The sequence below is a fragment of the Thalassophryne amazonica genome, chromosome 15 (genome assembly GCF_902500255.1).
Source record: "Thalassophryne amazonica chromosome 15, fThaAma1.1, whole genome shotgun sequence".
Lineage (NCBI taxonomy): Eukaryota > Metazoa > Chordata > Actinopteri > Batrachoidiformes > Batrachoididae > Thalassophryne > Thalassophryne amazonica.
Genome location: NC_047117.1, coordinates 45,949,310 through 45,961,908, shown reverse-complemented (window position 1 = coordinate 45,961,908; position 12,599 = coordinate 45,949,310). Strand labels below are relative to the sequence as shown.

Here is a 12,599-nt window from a genome sequence, read left to right as displayed (position 1 = left end):
TTAACTTGCACTTGTAGATGTAGCGACGAACTGTGTTAACTGACAATGGTTTTCTGAAGTGTTCCTGAGCCCACGCGGTAAGATCAAAGACAATGATGTTGGTTTTTAATGCAGTGCCACCTGAGCGATCGAAGGTCACGGGCATTCAATGTTGGTTTTCGGCCTTGCTGCTTATGTGTAGAAAGTTCTCCAGATTCTCTGAATCTTCTGATTATATTATGGACTGTAGATGCTGGAATCCCTAAATTCCTTGCAATTGAACGTTGAGAAACATTGTTCTTAAACTGTTGGACTATTTTTTCACGCAGTTGTACACAAAGTGGTGATCCTCACCCCATCTTTGCTTGTGAACGGCTGATCCATTGGGGGATGCTCCTTTTATACCCAATCATGACACTCACCTGTTTCCAGTTAGGTGTTCTTTGAGCATTCATCAATTTTCCCATTCTTTTGTTGCCCTGTCCCAACTTTTTTGAAATGTGTTGCAGGCATCCATTTCAAAATGAGCAAATATTTGCACAAAAACAACAAAGTTTATCAGTTTGAACATTAAATATCTTGCCTTTGTGGTGTATTCATTTGAATATAGGTTGAAGCGGATTTGCAAATCATTGTATTGTTTTTTTACATTTTACACAACATCCCAACTTCATTGGAATTGGGGTTGTATCAGTGTTCCTTCTGTTTATCTGAAATTCTCCAAATAACAGGACACTGTAAATCCACTCAAGTTAAAACCATCACAATACACAACTTTATGGCATCTACTTGTAACCTACTGAACGTTGAACTGGTAACTTTTTTCACCCCCCTCATCTCTAATTATTACCACATGAAAGCTGAATGGAGTCTTGCGCTGGCTATGGGAAATGTCTGTTTTGCTGAGCTTTATCTGTAATGCAGAGGCCAACTGTTGTGTCACTTTGCTTTAATCTTTAACTCTTGGCTTCTTGATGGGAGGCAGCTCCGTATAAACCAAATGACAAATCGGGGTTCCAGGTTCACTCATGTTTGGTTGTAATATTTAAGAAAAAGTTTGAGTGTAACAAGTTGAAATAATGGTGTCAAGAATATTCTAAGGCTACTGGTTTTTTTTTTTTTTTTTACATGATTGTGTAAAACAAAAACCTAACAATTGTTTAACAATTTGGTCCATGACTAAACATGTAATAAACACAGATTAACTAAATCCATAATTTCTATAAATATATAAAATTGTCAATAGAGCAGAGAACATGAATTAGGTTTTCATTCCTTGTCCGACTGATTTTGTGCAGACTTTGTGCCGATAGACCTGGAGGAGTGGTGGGCTCAGCGCTTCCTTGCCAACATTAATAGCCTGTCTTGACTTGGTGAGGCTTTGAGCTCAAACATGAGAGCAGATGATGCCCTGTTAGGGGAAGAATCATGAAGGTGGACCCACGTCCGTCTTCAGGAACTGCGGCTTGAAGGGTCATCATGTGTAGTTTGATCTGACATCATGTGTGCACAAAACTGCTGCAGCTGTAAGAACAGCACAACCTGATGTGCAGTTATGAAGTCTGTCTTTCTACTTGAGTGATTTGTGGGATTGAAGTTGTGAGATTGAATCTGTCTTTTTTCCAGTGTGCTCAGCTGTGTTTCTTAGCTGATCTTTTGCACATTAAGTGCAAAACCAGTAAAATGTTTTTTCAAGAGATGCTTGTGTGACTGAATAATTTCCTAGAATTTATAAAATAGATTTTTCACTTTTGTTACTTGTGGCATCATTTCAGAGCTACTCCAGTGCATCCATTGATTTAAACAAGTGGGATACATACACATACATCTCAGACGTAATATTTACATTGTTTCCAAAGATTGAAGTTCTGCACAGGGTGTGGTTATAATGCAAAATGTCTCTGATCTTGTGTGACTTTTTTTCCCTACAGTGGTATGATTTCTAATGATTTGCAATATTTAAAGCAGTAATGAAACTTGAGGGGTAAATGTATCCCCTGGTAAAAGAAAAAGAAAAAATGTGGCTAAAACATGAAGAATGTGTTAAGTCTTATTTTTATGTGCAACAGAGGCGCAACAGAGCAGTGACGATCTTTAAAAAATTGACAATTTATCATAGCTTTTAGCTTTCAGCCTTCTTGTTTGAAAATGTAGTTTCAGATAAATGTTCAGGGCTAAACAAACCCAACCTAAACCTTTTGGGCAACTGAGGTTGCTGTGGCACCTCTTTTCTTGGTTACTACCTTTGCTCGCTTGCCTGTCCTGTTGCCACGCCTACGGCTTGGTACAGCGTGGCTTGGCTTGGCAGTGGTGAAAGTGATGCACTGGGAGTCCAGGTAATCTACTAACTTGGCAGCACCGAGATGGATTCCAGCCGCCTTGAGCTGTTCCTGGAGTTGTGACAGGACAAGTGGCTGATATTGGAGGATCCGGCTGTACAGTCCCGGGTCCGAGATGATGAAAGACCGCACTAGTTGGAGGCGATCCTGGAGGCGGGATGCAGCCTGTGAAGCTGAGATGATGTCATCACTATCTGAATTGCCATCAGAAGAGAGGCACAGCTCTGGATTGGGCCTGAAGAGAGAAACTACTTAAATGCGTAGTTTAAACAAAGGACCAATTTTTCAGTGACAATATGAGAAGGCAAAGGAGGAAAAGTATATAGACTGCATATATATATATACAGAGAGAGATAAGCTCTACCTTCACCAGCTGCCACTTTAAAGTCATGAATTCCATAATGCATCAGTAACCCAAATTAAAAAAAGAAGTTGGGACAATAAAAGCACAAATGCAGGAATCCTTAAACTGCCATTTGAGTGTAGACAATATGAACCCAAGTTATTTCATGTTTTGTGTCATCAACAGTTCATGTATGTTAGGGTGGTCCTCCACAGTATACCAAAAATAGAAATCTGACTTTCTTAAGGTGCTTCCTGACAAAACTGTTCATCTTGATGAGAAAATGTTTTGTGCAACATTTATTTTGATAGGACTATTCTAACCACTGACACAGCTGGGGTTGAAACTGCAATATATTAGCACAAACCAGTAATATGGTAGTAATGTACCTGTTCACAAATGAAATACAAATTGAAACAATCATTTTCCTTTAACTCACGATACATGTGAGATAAAGTATTACAACCCCTGGCAATAAGTATGCAATCACCGGCCTCAGAGGATGTAAATTCAGTTGTTTAATTTTGTAGAAAAAAAGCAGATCACAGACATGACACAAAACTAAAGTCATTTCAAATGGCAACTTTCTGGCTTTAAGAAACACTATAAGAAATCAGGAAAAAAAATTGTGGCAGTCAGTAACGGTTACTTTTTTAGACCAAGCAGAGGGGAAAAAAAAAATATGGACTCACTCAATTCTGAGGAAAAAATAATGGTATCACCCTGTAAATTTTCATCCCCAAAACTAACACCTGCATCAAATCAGATCTGCTCGTTAGTCTACATCTAAAAAGGAGTGATCACACCTTGGAGAGCTGTTGCACCAAGTGGACTGACATGAATCATGGCTCCAACACGAGAGATGTCAATTGAAACAAAGGAGAGGATTATCAAACTCTTAAAAGAGGGTAAATCATCACGCAATGTTGCAAAAGATGTTGGTTGTTCACAGTCAGCTGTGTCTAAACTATGGACCAGATACAAACAACATGGGAAGGTTGTTAAAGGCAAACATACTGGTAGACCAAGGAAGACATCAAAGCGTCAAGACAGAAAACTTAAAGCAATATATGTCTCAAAAATCAAAAATGCACAACAAAACAAATGAGGAAGGAATGGGAGGAAACTGGAGTCAACGTCTGTGACCGAACTGTAAGAAACCGCCTAAAGGAAATGGGATTTACATACAGAAAAGCTAAACGAAAGCCATCATTAACACCTAAACAGAAAAAAAACAAGGTTACAATGGGCTAAGGAAAAGCAATCGTGGACTGTGGATGACTGGATGAAAGTCATATTCAGTGATGAATCTCGAATCTGCATTGGTCAAGGTGATGATGCTGGAACTTTTGTTTGGTGTCGTTCCAATGAGATTTATAAAGATGACTGCCTGAAGAGAACATGTAAATTTCCACAGTCATTGATGATATGGGGCTGCATGTCAGGTAAAGGCACTAGGGAGATGGCTGTCATTACATCATCAATAAATGCACAAGTTTATGTTGATATTTTGGACACTTTTCTTATCCCATCAATTGAAAGGATGTTTGGGGATGACAAAATCATTTTTCAAGATGATAATGCATCTTGCCATAGAGCAAAAACTGTGAAAACATTCCTTGCAAAAAGACACATAGGGTCAATGGCATGGCCTGCAAATAGTCCGGATCTTAATCCAATTGAAAATCTTTGGTGGAAGTTGAAGAAAATGGTCCATCACAAGGCTCCAACTTGCAAAGCTGATCTGGCAACAGCAATCAGAAAAAGCTGGAGCCAGATTGATGAAGAGTACTGTTTGTCACTCATTAAGTCCATGCCTCAGAGACTGCAAGCTGTTATAAAAGCCAGAGGTGGTGCAACAAAATACTAGTGATGTGTTGGAGTGTTCTTTTGTTTTTCATGATTCCATAATTTTTTCCTCAGAATTGAGTGATTCCATATTTTTCCCTCTGCTTGGTCTAAAAAGTAACCGTTACTGACTGCCACAATTTTTTTTCCTGATTTCTTATAGTGTTTCTTAAAGCCAGAAAGTTGCCATTTGAAATGACTTTAGTTTTGTGTCATGTGATCTGCTTTTTTTCTACAAAATTAAACAACTGACTGAACATCCTCCAAGGCCGAAGATTCCATAATTTTTGCCAGGGGTTGTACATGTCACTGTCCACCTACTTGGTGAAAACAGTCATGGGGAGTGGCGTTTGGTTTTGATTTTCTTCGCCTCCGGGACCTGACGTCGATGCCACTCAACAACTTGCAGCAGGTTTTGGTGCTGCTGTTCATCCTTCATTAGGATCTGATTGTAATCTTGATAAGTGCAACTCCTCACTCAGCAAAATCACTGACAGCAGCAACGTTATCCAGGACCTGCTGTGACGACTGGAATGACGGGTCATCATCCCACTCTGAGGGGTCCTTGATGAGGAAGTCCATGTTGACGTTGAGTGCCTCAAAAATGCGACCTGATGCAGATGTAACAGAATCTGCCACTAATGAACTATGTATCCAATCCATAACTCAAAATGTCACAGGCACGTCACAAAAAACAGGAGCCGGGCAGCATCGGTTAATACTTTTTAAATCTCATGAAATTTCACCCCATTTATTTTTACCCCTAAAGGAACCAAATAAATGAAGAACCTTGATAAAGTTGAAGTTTGTTTTTTGGGACCACCCTAATGTACGTAAACACCTGCATTTTAGGACGGAAACATTAAAAAAAAGTTGGGATGCTACAGCATTTACCACTTTGTAATGATGCCATTCTTTCTCAAAATGCTTAAGACATTCAGGCATTGAGCACACTGAGTGAAGTGTTTCAGGTGTTATTTTGTCTCATTCTTCTTGCAAACACATCTTAAGGTGGGGGGGGGGGGGGGGGGGGGGTGTCATCCTCGCTGCATTTTTCACTTCAAAATTCTCCACACATTCTGTATTGGAAACAGGCCAGTCCAGCAGCTGTACAACAGTTGGGCTGTATCCAATTTAGGTACCTTTAAACCTCCCCAAATTATACCCCTGTATATGATACTACCATCTGCCTACCTACAATGGGTTGGGGTGTGTCATTTGTCACATCTTATCACTGCAAGTAAATCTATACTAAAAGCATGAACCTTTCACCCACCTATATTTTAAGCACACACCACTGCACACAATATCACAGGGCAGATGCTGTCTGTACTATTTTTGCTAGACTTGCAGTTGACTTCTGTGTGAAAGAATTTTCAGGAATGCTCCGATTTTCATTCTGTCATTGGAGTTGCCAGCATTACTTTGAATGTCAGGAATTAATGATTTAGCACTCAAAATGCCAAACATGAAACTACTTCATATACACTTCATTATGCTACTATATTACTTCATACTTACCCTGACCTCTAGTAATACTGTGAGAAATCTTGGAGTCATTTTTGATCAGGATATGTCCTTCAATGCGCATATTAAGCAAATATGTAGGACTGCTTTTTTACATTTGCGCAATATCGCTAAAATTAGAAAGGTCTTGTCTCAGAGTGATGCTGAAAAACTAATTCATGCATTTATTTCCTCTAGGCTGGACTATTGTAATTCATTATTATCAGGTTGTCCTAAAAGTTCCCTGAAAAGCCTTCAGTTAATTCAAAATGCTGCAGCTAGAGTACTGACAGGGACAAGAAGGAGAGAGCATATTTCACCCATATTGGCCTCTCTTCATTGGCTTCCTGTTAATTCTAGAATAGAATTCAAAATTCTTCTTCTTACTTATAAGGTTTAGAATAATCAGGTCCCATCTTATCTTAGGGACCTCTTAGTACCATATCACCCCAATAGAGCGCTTCGCTCTCAGACTGCAGGCTTACTTGTAGTTCCTAGGGTTTTTAAGAGTAGAATGTAGTAGAACCAGCTCCCAATTCAGATCAAGGAGACAGACACCCTCTCTACTTTTAAGATTAGGCTTAAAACTTTCCTTTTTGCTAAAGCTTATAGTTAGGGCTGGATCAGGTGACCCTGAACCATCCCTTAGTTATGCTGCTATAGACTTAGACTGCTGGGGGGTTCCCATGAGGCACTGAGTGTTTCTTTCTCGTTTTGCTCTGTATGCACCACTCTGCATTTAATCATTAGTGATCGATCTCTGCTCCCCTCCACAGCATGTCTTTTCCCTGATTCTCTCCCCTCAGCCCCAACCAGTCCCAGCAGAAGACTGCCCCTCCCTGAGCCTGGTTCTGCTGGAGGTTTCTTCCTGTTAAAAGGGAGTTTTTCCTTCCCACTGTCGCCAAGTGCTTGCTCACAGGGAGTTGTTTTGACCGTTGGGGTTGTGATTTGGCACTATACGCTATATTTATACGCTCGTATAAATAAAATTGATTTGATATTGTACATGTTCCTGAATATAAACAGTACCTTTCATAACCACTGGCTGCAGGTGAGGAGGTGTTTGAGCCCTGTGATGATGACAGCACCTCTGCAGTCTCTTGTCTGTTGCGTTTCAGAGGGGAGAGGTCAGGGGCCACTTGCGGCCGTTTGAATGTCTCTGCCTCAGCAAATGACACTGGCTTGTGACCAGAGGAAGCTGAACTGGCTAGAGGAGAGTTTGCCTCGACAGGACAACCCACCACCTCTTTCTCACCCTCAGAGTCAGAGCTGGCCAACTGATGGGTGTACTGGTGGATCTCTTTCAGTTTAAGAATCATTTGGCGCTTTGGTAAAGGCCGAACACCAAACCTACACAGAGGAGAGAGTATTTGTGAATACACAAGAGCTATTTGTAATGTAGAGCACAACAGATGGATGGGGGGGAAAGCCAAAGAGCAGATCAGACATGAGTTAATCTGACAGTGAGACTGGAGACAGTAATCGTATTAGGCTTCTCAGTTAATAGCTTTGATTTGGGGGGGTCCTTACAATCATTAACAAGGGTGCAGGGATGAACGGACTGACCTGTCGAGTTTGTTCTTGAGCTCTGGTGTGTCCATATCAGAATAGCAGGGCATTGGAGTGATGGGCACCAGAGAGCCACACCTTCTGTGGGATGATGCTACATGAGACATGAGTAATACTGCTCAGTTTCACAGATAAATTAAAAGAAAATTACACTCAATACTTTCATTTTGATTTTATTCTCCACCCTGTGGGCTCACCACCCCCAAGTGGAGCCGCTGGGGTTGGGTGCAGTAAAAGTAAAGGGCCTCGACGGACCAAACCCGAGCAGCGGAAGCTAGCTCTGGGGGTGTGGAATGTCACCTTGCTGTGGAGGATGGAGCTGGAGCTTGTGCGGGAGGTGGAGCAATACCAGTTAGATTTGGTGAGTCTCGCCTCCATACAGAGCCTCGGCTCTGGAACCGCTCTCCTTGATAGCGGTTGGACCTTATTATCAAGATGTGAGGCGCCAAGCGGGTGTGGGGATACTCACAAATCCCTAGCTGAGCGTTGCAACATTGGAGTTTACCCCGGTAGATGAGAGGGTCACCTCCCTTTGCCCTCAGTAGTGGGGGGACTTTGAAAACTCGGTTGAAGATAAGTGAGTGACTTTCATTTTGCTTCCAACATTTTATGAGTAGAAGACTAAAATATCTATGCACATAAAATCTCCCTAAAATTTTGTTTACAAATTTGGTGAAATCTGTATGTGCACAGCTCACCTTTTCCAAGATAACGCATCTTACCCAACAGGTGTAGCACATCTAAAGATGAGGATTACACAACATGGTTATTACACAGCTCAATCAATGGCCATAAAATGTACGGCCCATCTTGACAAAAAATCTTTATCAGCCACTATGTTATTTTTCACATATGAGGGTTACGTACACCATAAGGTTTTTTTCTTTTTTGGTGGGGTGGGGTGGGGCGTAATCAACTGGTAAAGTCACTATTTGCCTCAATGCAACACATCTACCTCACATTTGTAGAGTTGATCAGATTGTCAATTGTGGAATATTGGTCAAGTTCTTTTCAATGGCTGTGTGAACTTGTTGGATATCAGCAGAAATTGGAACATGCTGTTGTACACCAAAGCCATCCACACTTTCAGGAAGTGTGTATAGAGTGCATTTCTGTTTTTGTTAAGTGTACATACAAATGCTCAAACTTACAATGTAGACTGGATAATGAGGTTACTTGTTAGTGTTACTCTGTACTACAACTCACCCACTGCATTTAATGATTTGATACTGCAATTAAAATAAAAGGTGGGTGGTAGCCAAGTGGTGAGTGTGCTTGATTTCAGTGCATAAAGTTCCCAGTTCAAACCCCACCCCTGCCACATTTCTCCATGTAATGTGGAGTTGCGTCAGGAAGGGCATCCGGCGTAAAATGTGCCAAAACAACATGCATATCCACCTTAGATCTGCTGTGGCGGCCCCGAGTGAAAACAAGGGAGCGGCTGTTAAAGGATGATGTATATATATATATAAATAGTAAACATTAAGCACTGGACTAACTAGAGTGTAGACAAAAGTATGCCCATGGCTACAGCTGTATTCTGAGGCTACAGTCAACTAAGTGAAAACTCCTGATAAGAGGTCAAAACATATGTAAAAATAGAGTTGGATGTGACATGTTTGATTGTAACTGTTGTATCAGAATCATCAATGATGAAGTTCTACTTCTTTACCTTCATATCAGGATTTGTTTTATTTTGTTTTTTCTAACCTTTTTGTTTGTCTTTTATTCTTGTAGATAAAAAAGTACTTGCATGCTGAAATCATTCACTCACTCATCTTCAACCGCTTATCCAGGACCGGGTCGCAGGGGCAACAGCTCCAGCAGGGGCCCCGAACCTTCCCTTTCCCAGGCCACATTAACCACCTCCCGAACCACCTCAGCTGGCTCCCTTCAATGCGAAGGAGGAGTGGCTCTACTCTGAGCTCCTCCCGGATGGCCGAGCTTCTCACCCTATCTCTAAGGAGACACCAGCCACCCTCCTAAGGAAGCCCATTTCAACCACTTGTACTCGCGACCTAGTTCTTTCAGACAGGACCCAACCCTCATGACGTAAGTGCGAGTAGAAACGAAGACTGACCAGTAGATCAAGACCTTCACCTTTTGGCTCAGCTCCCTTTTCATCACAACAATACAGTAGCGCGAATGCCATATGTCCCACAGTAGGCAATCCATCAGTTTCCTGCTGAGAACCATGGCCTCAGATTTAGAGGTGCTGATCCTCATCCCAGGCACTTCACACTCGGCTGATCCCGATCCCCTCAGTCCATACTCCTGCAGCACTTCCCACAGTATCTCCTGGGGTGCCCGATCATACGACTTCTCCAAGTCCACAAAACACATGTAGACTGGATGGGCATACTCCCAGGCTACCTCCAGGATTCTTATGAGAGTGAAGAGCTGGTCCGTTGTTCCATGACCAGGACGGAACCCGAATTGTTCCTCTTTGATGTGAGGTTCGACTATCGGCCGAACCCTCCTTTCCAGCACCCTGGAAGACTTTACCAGGGAGGCTGAGTCGTGTGATTCCCCTGTAATTGGCACACACTCCCTGGTCTCCCTTTGTAAATATGGAGGCCACCACCCCAGTTTGCCACTCCTCAGGCACTGTTCCAGACCTCCACACAATGTTGAAGAGACAAGTCATCCCTCCACACCAAAAGCCTTCAGCATTTCTGGACTAATCTCATCAACCCCCAGGGCTTTGCCCCTGCAGAGTTGTTTGACTACCTCAGTGATTTCCACCAGTGAAATTGATGATGATCCCCCATCAGCTTATCCTCTCCTGAGGTGTTGCACAGTCCGCCAGAAGCACCTTGGTGCCGACTGAAAGTTCTTCTCCCACACCCACTGCTTTGCCTCCCTCACAGCATCCTCTCTTCCATAGAGGATCATGGTCAGACACACCTCATTTGCTTTTGAAGTCAAAGTCACAAACAGCTTGTTCTGAGCAGGGCTGAAACAGAGGGCTGTATAGGCTAAAATCCAGGATCAAAGTGAATTTTTAGCAAAACATGACATGTCAAAGACATGTTTTGGGGACCTCTTTGATTTATGCAAACTTGTTGAAAAGAAGTATAATATGGAAGCTTTAATGCTCACATAATTACTCAGCCAACATACATTATTACCTCCCCCAAGAGAGGTTATGTGACTGTACGATCCCAGCAAATTTGGTGATGATCTACAGTAGTGTTCAGAATAATAGTAGTGCTATGTGACTAAAAAGATTAATCCAGGTTTTGAGTATATTTCTTATTGTTACATGGGAAACAAGGTATCAGTAGATTCATTAGATTTTCATAAATCCAACAAGACCAAGCATTCATGATATGCACACTCTTAAGGCTATGAAATTGGGCTGTTAGTAAAAAAAAAAAAGTAGAAAAGGGGGTATTCACAATAATAGTAGTATGGCATTCAGTCAGTGAGTTCATCAATTTTGTGGAACAAACAGGTGTGAATCAGGTGTCCCCTATTTAAGGATGAAGCCAGCACCTGTTGAACATGCTTTTCTCTTTGAAAGCCTGAGGAAAATGGGACGTTCAAGACATTGTTCAGAAGAACAGCGTAGTTTGATTAAAAAGTTGATTGGAGAGGGGAAAACTTATACGCAGGTGCAAAAAATATAGGCTGTTCATCTACAATAATCTCCAATGCTTTAAAATGGACAAAATAACAGAGACGCGTGGAAGAAAACAGAAAACAACCATCAAAATGGATAGAAGAATAACCAGCATGGCAAAGGCTCACCCACTGATCAACTCCCGGATGATCAAAGACAGTCTGGAGTTACCTGTAAGTGCTGTGACAGTTAGAAGATGCCTGTGTGAAGCTAATTTATTTGCAAGAATCCCCCTCAAAGTCCCTCTGTTAAATAAAAGACATGCAGAAGAGGTTACAATTTGCCAAAGAACACATCAACTGGCCTAAAGAGAAATGGAGGAATATTTTGTGGACTGATGAGCGTAAAATTGTTCTTTTTGGGTCCAAGAGCTGCAGACAGTTTGTGAGACAACCCCCCAAACTCTTAATTCAAGCCACAGTTCACAGTGAAGACAGTGAAGCATGGTGGTGCAAGCATCATGATATGGGCATGTTTCTCCTACTATGGTGTTGGGCCTATATATCGCATACCAGGTATCATGGATCAGTTTGGATATGTCAAAATACTTGAAGAGGTCATGTTGCCTTATGCTGAAGAGGACATGCCCTTGAAATGGGTGTTTCAACAAGACAATGACCCCAAACACACTAGTAAACAAGCAAAATCTTTGTTCCAAACCAACAAAATGAATTCCTCGCAGATGTGAAGAAATCATGAAAAACTGTGGTTATACAACTAAATACTAGTTTAGTGATTCACAGAATTGCTAAAAAAGCAGTTTGAACATAATAGTTTTGAGTTTGTAGCGTCAACAGCAGATGCTACTATTATTGTGAACACCCCCTTTTCTGCTGTTTTTTTTTTTGTTTTTTACTAATAGCCCAATTTCATAGCCTTAAGAGTGTGCATATCATGAATGCTTGGTGTTGTTGGATTTGTTAGAATCTACTGAATCTACTGGTACCTTGTTTCCCATGTAACAATAAGAAATATACGCAAAACCTGGATTAATCTTTTTAGTCACATAGCACTACTATTATTCTGAACACTACTGTATATCATGTTTCCTCGTCTCTTTCTTCCATTTTACTACTGTAAGTTTTCCTTTTACGTATTAACATTCTCATATTTTCACAAAGATGTGATGGAGACAAAAGTCAAAATTATGATTCCTCCCTGTCAGTTGAAGAACACGATAATCCCTGACCTTTATTAGCCACACAGAGGTACAGTTAGGGCCATAAGCTGTTGCACAGTGACAGTTTTTGTAATTATGCCTGGTGAAGTGGAAGAATGATTTTCTTACAAGAAAATGGAAATCTATGCTTGCGTCTGTCTCTCTGACTTTCTTAATGATTGATGTAAATTAAATCTGACACGTTCCCTGGCTGTAAAAGTGATTTTTACT

General features: G+C 41.3%; 2 protein-coding genes across 4 annotated transcripts in view; one reads left to right on the top strand and one right to left on the bottom strand.

Moving 5' to 3' along the window:
- mcrip2 (MAPK regulated corepressor interacting protein 2) overlaps positions 1-1,678 on the top strand; it is a 29,078-nt gene extending 27,400 nt beyond the window's left edge. The window contains exon 5 of the mRNA XM_034187435.1: positions 1,278-1,678. Within this exon, the coding sequence (XP_034043326.1) occupies positions 1,278-1,348 (71 nt within the window). The 3' untranslated portion in view covers positions 1,349-1,678. The remainder of the gene's footprint in view (positions 1-1,277) is intronic.
- A 389-nt stretch (positions 1,679-2,067) lies between these two features.
- The window catches only part of slx4 (SLX4 structure-specific endonuclease subunit homolog (S. cerevisiae)), a 65,906-nt gene continuing 55,374 nt past the window's right edge, over positions 2,068-12,599 (bottom strand). For all 3 annotated transcript variants that reach the window (XM_034187432.1, XM_034187433.1, XM_034187434.1), the window contains 3 exons: positions 7,582-7,678; positions 7,045-7,365; positions 2,068-2,553 (listed from right to left, as the gene is read on the bottom strand). In XM_034187432.1, coding sequence (XP_034043323.1) covers positions 2,169-2,553; positions 7,045-7,365; positions 7,582-7,678 — 803 coding nt within the window. In that variant the 3' untranslated portion in view covers positions 2,068-2,168. The remainder of the gene's footprint in view (positions 2,554-7,044; positions 7,366-7,581; positions 7,679-12,599) is intronic.